This window comes from Equus quagga, chromosome 1 (assembly GCF_021613505.1).
Source record: "Equus quagga isolate Etosha38 chromosome 1, UCLA_HA_Equagga_1.0, whole genome shotgun sequence".
Classification (NCBI taxonomy): Eukaryota; Metazoa; Chordata; class Mammalia; order Perissodactyla; family Equidae; genus Equus; species Equus quagga.
The window spans coordinates 185,806,942-185,816,898 of NC_060267.1; the positions used below are offsets into that span (position 1 = coordinate 185,806,942).

At 45.1% G+C, this 9,957-nt stretch overlaps 1 protein-coding gene across 21 annotated transcripts in view; it reads right to left on the minus strand.

The window, feature by feature from the left end:
• PLCH1 (phospholipase C eta 1) overlaps positions 1-9,957 on the minus strand; it is a 210,713-nt gene that overhangs the window by 49,652 nt on the left and 151,104 nt on the right. For 18 of the 21 annotated variants that reach the window (XM_046647063.1, XM_046647133.1, XM_046647124.1 and 15 more), the window contains 2 exons: positions 7,135-7,255; positions 3,640-3,850 (listed from right to left, as the gene is read on the minus strand). In XM_046647063.1, coding sequence (XP_046503019.1) covers positions 3,640-3,850; positions 7,135-7,255 — 332 coding nt within the window. The remainder of the gene's footprint in view (positions 1-3,639; positions 3,851-7,134; positions 7,256-9,957) is intronic. The other 3 variants (XM_046647157.1, XM_046647149.1, XM_046647044.1) reach the window with 1 other exon arrangement.

Consider the following 9,957-nt stretch of genomic DNA (forward strand, 5'->3'; position numbering starts at 1 on the left):
TTACTCCTTGATCCATGGCCTGCAGAATGAATGCTGTTAGCAGGTATGAAAAGAACATTAATCTCGTACATCTCCATCAGAACTCTTGAGTGACCAGGTACACTGCCATGAGCAGTAATATTTTGAAAGGAGTCTTTTTCTGAGCAGTAGGTCTCAATAGTGGGCTCAAAATATTTGGTAAACCATGTTGTAAACAGATGTGCTGTCATCCAGGCTTTGTTGTTCCATTTATGGAGCATAGGCACAGTAGGTTTGGCATCATCCTTAAGGGCCCTAGAACTTTCAGAATGGTAAATGAGCACTGGCTTCAACTTAAAGTGACCGGTTGCTTTAGCCCCTGACAAGAGAGTCAGCCTTTGAAGCTTTGAAGCCAGGCACTGACTTCTCTCTAGCTATGAAAGTCCTAGATGGCATCTTCTTCCAACAGAAGGCTGTTTCATGTACATTGAAAATGCTTTGTTTAGTGTAGCCACCTTCATTAATGATCATTGTTAGATCTTCTGGATAAATTGCTGCAGCTTCTACATCAGCGCCTGCTGCTTCACCTTGCATTGTTATGTTACGGAGATGGCTTCTTTCCCTAAACCTTGTGAACCAAACTCTGCTAGTTTCAGACTTTTCTTCTGCAGCTTCCTCAGCTCTTTCAGCCTTCATAGAATTGAAAAGAGTTATGGCCTTGCTCTGGATTAGGCTTTGGCTTAAGGGAATGTTGTGGCTGGTTTGGTCTTCTACCCAGACCACTGACACTTTCTCCATATCAGCAACAAGGCTGTTTCACTTTCTTATCATTTGTGTGTTCACTGGAGCAGCACTTTTAATTTCCTTCAAGAACTTTTCCTTTGCATCCTCAGCTTGGCTAACTGTTCGGCACAAAAGGATTAGCTTTCAGTCTATGTTGGCTTCTGACATGTCTTCTTCACTAAGCTAAATCATTTCTAACCTTTGATTTAAAGTGAGAGACGTGCAACTCTTCCATTCATTTGAACACTTAGGATCATTGTAGGGTTATTAACTGGCCTAATTTCAATATTGTTGTGTCTCAAGGAATAGGGTGGCCCAGGAGAGAGAGACAGACCAAGGGACAGCCGGGTGGTAGAGCAGTCAGAACACACACAACATTTGTCGATTAAGTTCACTGTCTTAAATGGATGCAGTTAGTGGAGCCCCAAAACAATTACGACAGTAACATCAAAGATCACTGATCACAGATCAACATAACAAATATAATAACAATGAAACAGTCTGAAATATTTTGAGAATTACAAAATGTGACACAGAGACATGAAGTGAGCAAATGCTGTTGGAAAAATGGTGCTGATAGACTTGCTCGATGCGGGGTAGCCACAAACCTTCAGTTTGTAAAAAATCGATGTCTGCAATGCACAATAAAATGAGATGTGCCTTTAAAAGACACGAGGGCCATATTTTCTGCTAACTTTGTCTACATTCCTAGTTCTCAAAAGATACTTTATCCAGGCAAACAGGAAGAAAAGCAACATGAGAGAACATTGTTTTTTAATGCTTCTTTTCAAGAATGTTACTCCTCAGGAAAGAAGATGTAAACAAAGAATGACCGGGGTCTTCTTGCGGTCCCTTCCTGACCTGCATACTAGTCCATGCAGGAGTCACACTCAAGAATTAAATTAATTCACCCATGGCATATGGAAACATCAAGCTGCACAGCCCAGGAGGGCGGTCACTACTCTGTGACTCACAGCTGCAAACACAGGAATCTCGACCAGATAGTTTAGGTTTCTTTCAGCAGTAAAAGTCTACAGAAGATTACTAAGCTTGTTATTATTTTTGTCCAAGAGCAATTTTTGAACACTTTTTGAATACTTTTCAGGGGATATATGTGTGTGTATGTGTATAAACGTGTATACACACATATGGTTAGAAAGTGTGTGTGTGTTGCAGTTACAACAAACCACTTGCCAATCTCCAAAGTGGTAAGCAGCCATTCAAACACTGCCTTTCAGATCAGAGACAGCTCTGATGCTAAAGAAACAGGAAAATCAGCTCCCTTGTTTTTGTTTTAAATGAGAGTGTGCCCGTCCACAGATCTAGGAAATCTTGACGTCTGAAGAATGATACTACAGTCGTCCCCTGGTATCTGCGGGGGAATTGGTTCCAGGATTCCCCTGCAGATACAAAACCTGCAGATACTCAGGTCCCTTAGTCGGCGCTCCCTATCTGCGGGTTCCGCAAGCACAGATTTAACCAACTGCGAATTGTACACACAGTACATGATCCTCAATTGGTTTAATCAGCGGAAGCAGACGTGGATACAGAGGGCCGACTGTACTGACAAACGGACCTCAGCTGCCTTGAAATCCTCGCAGTCCACACTGCTTCACTCCATCCAGCAAGCCCCTCTGATCTTCTGGCTCCGATTTACCCTGGTGCCCGTCAGCCCTGGGGCATTCTGTGTCAGGTGACCCACAGCTCAGTTACGCAGAAGGGACTCGGTTAGTTCATATCAAATGTCTACCTTAAGTTCCACCGTCCAAAATGGGAGAATTTCAATCGAATCAACTTACTCTGCATTTAACCTCTGACTGCTGGCTAAAGACATTCAGGAAACATGGAAACATTGCAAGGCTGTAAGGTGACATTTAACGTTCTAGCCCAGCAACCTGTTTTCACCACAAGAGTTTGCTTTAGCAAGATTTCAAGAAGATTGACCTTAATGTCATCTCTCGCATTCTTCAGAGCTTTCATCCAAAATGCTTCACGTATACAAATGCCAGCAGCACCTCCTTGATGGATTCAGTCTAAAATTCTCATTTAACTGACAGAAGAACAGGTTTGGCCAATTCCAAAGACCAAACCTTCACCTCTTTCCCATCTGCCGCCCCCCAAAGTATGGCTGTGAAATTCACTATGCCTTGATGTCCCCACGCCTCCTATGTGAACGTTGGTGTTCGTACACAGCCCTTCTAGGTAAAATATAACCCAGTTTGAATATTAATACCCTACTGCTCTTCCTTAGGTTTTCAGTCTCAAAACAATACAATATTCAAGATGGTTTTACTCCAAACACACAAAATTAGCTGGAATTAAGTAAAATCACAGTCAGCGATCTGAAATCTCAAGGAACTGTCTTCCTCGCATTAATAACATTCATCATGGGCAGTAAATTCCTCCCCCAGAAAATCTGTGAAATGTGGCCTGCTCACCACACTCCCTCGCACACAAACACAGTGCCTGTGGGGCCTGCGTCTGCGCCTGCCCTCTGAGCCGAGCCCCTCCACTTACACAACCAAGGCTGATCAACCGTGAAGACTCCTTTCTGACAGACAGTTATTGGAGCTTGAAATGGGAGAGAAGAATCTGAAAGAAATGCTTTCAGATATGGACACAGCAGCCTCCACCCCTACCATCCCCCCACTCCTGTTCGCACACTTCTCTCCAGCGTGAACCAGCACAGACTAAGACATTAAACATGTCCTCACCTCATAAACACAAACCCGAATATGGGGTCGGTCAGTGACAAGCCTCCTCTGAAGAGGCCTGTAAAGGAGTGGGAACAAGGCACATCACAAACCTACAACCCTTCCCCTCTGCCACAATTATCATTCTGATGGACTGGGTCTCAGCCGCACGGGGCAGGAGGCGGCCGCATCCCGCAGGCAGTACCTTCACCAGGATCTTTCCTCTCAGGCTCTGAGGGCTCGGAAGCTGCTTGCTGTCCCCTGTGTCCACAGACGATAGGTCCAGCTTGTCCCGGAATATGGCTTTCAGGTACTGGGCAATCTTCCTCTGCTGCTGGACGCTGCAGTGGTTCTCAATGGACAGGATGACTGGGAACCTGAGGGCAACACAGGGAAGAGCAACACAGCCCACAGCACTGAGCACAGACCACCTGGGGTCAGGTCGCCCTGCACGCATGGGGTCTGACAGCCCTATGACAGCACCTGAGACCGGTGATGACCAAAATGCTCCAAAACAAGAACGATGAGAGATGCATTAAAACCTCCCTGAGCAAATACACTTTGCCAGGCACAATGCCAATCCACATGGGGTGACTTTGTCGAATATTTTGCACCACAAAAGAAAAACGGTACACACGTTGTCTCTTTTAAAGGAAGAAAAAGAAGAGAAAGTTTTAAGAGATAAGAAGCCTAAATATGTAACACTAAAATAATGTAATTTTGTCTTATTTATTCAAAAGTCTGGACATCTAAGAGACCACTTAATATTACTAAATGCAGATATTTACTCTAAAAATACATCACCAACCCCTAGCTTGAAAATTACTATTGAGGATAAAGTAACATAATGGAATTTTGTTTTTATAGCAACCTGTGTCCAGCATTTCAAAATCATCTGTGTAGAATTAGATGCTAGTCTTTGCTTTAGGAAAGAAAAGAAAAAGTCAAGCTCTGTGCCAGCTCAGTTTCTGTGCAGAGAACACAGGCTGGCAAAGCGATCAGACAGCCGAGGACATGGGGCCGAGACAAAGGGGAACCAGGACTTGTTCTGACTTGGCTGTTTCCTCAGAATAAGAAATGATTTCAAATCCAGGTTAATTGTTTTTCCTAGTTTTCCATCACATATCTTCCAAAGTAACAGGCAATCTATTTTTTCCAGAGTTATAAGCCAATGCTTAAGTTGCCTATATATCCATGTGGAGAGAAACTTTACTTCTAGGACCATGTGACAGCAAGCTGTATGACACAGTCACACTCCGTCCCCATTCGTACAACCTAGCGCAGAGGTGACATGGAGATGGAGCAGGTTTAATGACCTGACCGCGTCTGTCTGCTCTCGTGTCCTCTCTGGGTCTACCCCAAAGAGTTAGAAAGAGAGGAAACCACAAACCAGCCACCGTGGTCGTCTGTGCAGCCACATCAGGGGGTCCCAGGGACGAATGTTTAAGCTGCCCACCCGCGCATGAAGAGCTTATTATGTCTGATGATGCTTCGCCGTGGGAAGCGGTGCTTCTCCCAGGGGAAGGGTGGCTGTCCGCACCCCCAAGGGACACTGTCTGGAGGTCACAGCATGGGAGGTGATGCTGGCATTTAGCAGGTGGAAGTCAAGAATGCTCTAACCATCCTGCATCGCACAAGACAGCTCACAACAGAGTCAGCTGGACCAAATGTCAACAGTGCAACAGGGAAACCTGGTGCAAAGATACAACTAATGTTGCAGAAAGAAAAGAGAAAGACTGAACTTTTAAAATGCACTAATCAAACTTATTGCCTGTTTTAATTTGAAGAACTTCTCTCCTAAGGACTCCCAAACTTAAAGCAAGCTCTGTCAAGTCACCAGAGGGTCCTCCGAGCACACAGATGGCAGGAATTCTCCAAGCTCTACTTCATACACTGGGAAAAAATGGCAGAATCACTTCATCAACTTGGCTGAGACCAGGAGCAATCGGGGTGTAAAGGTCAGAACCCACCCTCAGATCCTTCCACGCAGAAGACCCATGAACTCAGCCTGCTAAGCAGCAAGCATCTCACACCAGAACAGCGTTTTAACCTCACAGTTAGTTAATGAGAAGACCAAATGTTAATAATCTTAAAGACTACTAAGTTCTATAAAGTTAATTTTATGCAATTGTAATTTAAATTCAAAAACCATTTCTTGAATGTCTGGTATCTTGCAGGTACCTGCCAAGCGATGAAGAACGAATAAGACACTGCCCCCTATTTGCAATGAGTCCATGGTCTTAAAGATTGAAAAGAAGGCAAGAAACCAACAAGTATAAGAAGATGCTATGGGATATGACAGAAACATGCTCAGGGTGCTAAGAACAGAAAAAAGAAGCTTTCACATCGGCTAGTGGTGTCCATAAGTCTGCCTACAAGCACTCTTGAAGATGGGCACAGATTGGGCAGGTGGGACAAGGCGGACAGGTGTTCCAGGCAGAGGGAACAGCATACATGAGGTAGGAGCTGTGAAAGAACTGGAACCACCAGGAATCCAAAGACAGTAGATGAAGGCAGGAGCCTGAGCCTCTGTGGAGCAGGAGGAAGAAGATGCTGGAGAGGAGGAGGGCCAGGCCTTCAGGGGCACAGAAGATGTAACTGTACTACAGGGAGCTCGTGAAGGACCCTCAGACAAAAATCACAACATCACACTTATATTTTCAGAAGGAAAACCATGGCACCAGTGTGCAGGATGACCCAGTGGAGAAGTGAGAATGAAGAGAGGCAATGGAGTCAAGAGATGATTTAGCAGTAGGTCTGACAAGAACTGGCTGAAGGAGAGTAGCTCCCAGTTTCTGGCTGAAGCCTCCAGTGGACAGCACTGCCCCCGACTAAAGGACTCGAGCCAGAGGGGCTTTGGCAGAAAGAGGAGGTGAGTCGTTTGGATAAAAGCCCAGAAAGCAGGCTTGTGGCTCCCTGTACCCGTGACAGAGGCCTCGCTTAGAGTAGATACTGTTAAATATCGGAATAAATGATGACATTTGTTGATCTTGAGGTACCTATGGGACACTCAGACAAATTTTCGATAGGAATATTTCTATATAGCTCTGAAACCTAGGGAAAACGTTCTGGACATATGATTAGGCAAATAACCAAAAAGTAGACCACAGACAACAACTTAGGAAACAGTGACAATTGAAAGAGAAAGGAAATAGAATAGGAGGTCACAGGCCAACAGAGAGCAAGAAGCAGTGACAGCAATAGAGGGGAGAAATGAAAACGAGAAAAGGGAGAAACTGAGGGAAAGACAGTAACATTATCAAATGCCAAGGAGGGTCAGGTAACAAGGATGCTTCCATATCTAGGGGGCACCCAGCAAGCCTGGAAACCCAGCTATTGTCACCTCACTGGACAGTAATGTACCATCAATAAATGATTCACTACGAACAGTAACCCATGTTTCCAGACTCTAGACACTCAGTACACCTGGGTTTACACAGCCTGAGGTCACTCTTGCAAGACCGTGCTTTGAGGAGGCAACGTCTTGGGAGCAAATAGGACAAGGAATCCAGGGAGCACAAGAAAATGCACACAGAGCCCATGTTACTCACTCACAGCTTGTTGTTGGGGAGGAAGGCGACGCCTGGGGCAGGAGGAAGGAAGACAAGGGCTGCAGGGAAGAGCAAGTGGTTCTGCCCCCACACGACACCAGGCCACGCATGAGCATCAGTCCCCTCGGCTCCAGGGCTGCTCTACTCACTCATTCTTCACGAAGGCATGCTTGTTGATGGTCTCCACGACGTCTCTGAAGAGGATCTTGGAGGTCAGGGTGTAACCGTGATGTACGACTGGCTCTCCATCTGGGCCATCCCAACAGTCAACTGCCAAAAACAGAACTTTATGTCAACAACCAAGTTTCTGGTATTTACTAATATTTCCAGAAATATCAGACAAATATCATTTTACGTTTATTATCTGAGATTATACATATGATGGCCATGACAAAGACATCAAACAGGGAAATGAGTGTTCTGGCATATCTATCAGACTAAGGAATTAAAGGTAACACAAGATCTGTTTCTGAGGGCTAATAGTTAACAAGATGCCACGTTCACAAGCAGCCTAGCACTTACCAGGTACTCCCACTGAAACTGACTTAAATCCATCAGGTGTGCCAAAGCCCAGCGGCAGCCCTTAACAGGCCATGTCTCCCATTTCACTTCCTCAGTTTCTCCGGTTTACTGAGGTCCTCTAATAAGTCGAGTACCCCTCTTAACAAGAACAGGATTTTCGTTACTGTTCACTTAAACTCATTATGTTTCCATTAGACTTATTTCCACCTTATTAATTCTACAGTAGTTATAAAATAACACTGACTTACTAAGTGCAGATCCTCAGGCCCTGCCAAGATTGATGTGAATGTGGGCAAATGATTTAACCATTTAAAGCCCTGCCTTCCCATCTACAAAAGGAAATGGTAACAGCACTTACACCATAAGTTTGAGTGATGACTAAGTTCACGTAAAGATGCATCTAACACTGCATGGCACATAGGAACTATTATTGTTACTGATGATACTGATATTGTTCTATGTGCAACAGCCTCACTGGCTCCCAGCTGGGGAAAGACACCGGCTTCCTCACCGTCCTCCCTCACTAAGCGTCTGTCTTCCCTTGCTCGGCCCCCAGACTAATTGCTCAAAACGCTGCTTTCAACACATTGCTCCTCTGCTCGGAAGCCTATTTGGTGCATAAGGCAGCATCCAACACACAGCCCGGCCTCAGTGTTGCATGCTGACTATGTCAATAAATATCCTACTGTGGCCCCTGCCTGCTGAACCCAAGGCCCCACCTCTGGTGCTAGGGACTGGCTAGCTGTGCACCCCACACCCCGCCTGTGTTCTCTTTCGCCCTGGCACACACCAGTGACACTGCCCACCTCCCTTGCAGCAGGACGGCCATTGACTATGGGCAGAAACCATGTATACCACTTCTAGGCCTGGTCCATGAAGCCCTGCCCCATACAGCATCCATGCTCTCTGTGCTGGGATGCAGAAGCCACATGCTGGAGACAGCACGGCCACAGATCCAAGGAGCCTACACCCCTACGTCACTGCTTGAAAGAAAGATGCACCCCTAGGAACACCTGTTTGGGCTTCACATAAGCAAGCCATGAGCTTCAGTTGTCTTAAGACACAGAGATTTTAGGTGTGACTGTTAAAGGAACTGGTATTGCCTTAATTCACATCCTAGATCCCGGCTGACGAGTCGACCTTGCTTCTCCTCAGCTCACAGGCTTGCTCTTCCAGTCAGAAAGGCTCTGCACACACAGGCCCACCTCATGCCTTCAAGGTCAAGTGAAATGCCCCTCTTCGCTCTCACTTTGCTGATCTAAGTCCCAAACCAGGTGAAACTAGGATCCCCGTGGAATCCTGCGGCTCTCTGGACATCGCCCTTCCTCACGGAGGGGATCACAAACGTGAACACCAACAAGAACCACTAGGCAGCATAAGAGCAGCAGCCGGCCAGGAGCCAACGTGTTGAGATGACATAACCGCTTCTCATTGCCAACCAATCGCTGCCAGGTAGGAACAAGGACTCCAGGGCCAGATCTGAGAAAAGTCAGAAATCTAGATCTCGTTGCAATTTTCCCCAATTTCTAATTATTCATGATTAATCCATTTTTTAAACAGCAATATGGGTCGAACATAAACAATCCTGCAGGTTGGATGTGGCTAGTGGAGTGTCACTCGACACTCAGCCTTTTACTTGGGGCCACACAGTCCAGGGATCACCCTTATTCTCTAGTTTAGTAGCACCTTCCCTATAGGTGTGCTTTGCAGATGAGATGATATCTCCACTTTCTTATCAACTTTCAAACTGTTTACCATAGCCAAAATGGATTTAATGGCTAATTTTATGTCAACTTGGCTAGGCTACAATGCCCAGTTGTTTGGTCAAACACCAGTCTAGATGTTGCTATGAAGATATTTTTTAGATGTGATTAACACTTAAATCAGTAAACTTTGGGTAAAGCAGATTATTCTCCACAATGGGAGTGGGCCTCACCCAATCAGTTGAAGGCCTTAAAAGCAAAGACTGATGTTTCCTGAAGAAAAAGGAATTCTCCTCAAGACTGAAACATCACCTCCTCCCTAAGTCTCTAGCCTGCTGGGCCTGCTCTACAGATTACAGATTTCAGACTTATCAACGCCCGCGATCGATCATGTGAGCCAATTCCTTAAAATTAATCAATCTCTGTCTCCATAGAGAGAGATCTATATATCAGACATAGACATATATCTCTATCTACATATATGTCCTACTGGTTCTGTTCTCTAATACAGTTCCCTATATTAATCAATTAAACATAGCTGTTAAAATATCCATAGGGAAAAAATTGGAAAAGGTAAAAGAGTAAAGAACTTCCAAAGTTAATACCATGGGAGTACTGGAAAAAAAGTTTAAGAATAAAGATGCTGCAGAGAAGAACAAAGGTTTTATACTATACACTATACCATACAGAATATATACTGTACCATCATACAGTGTTACACTGTTTACTGCACACTACACTATACAG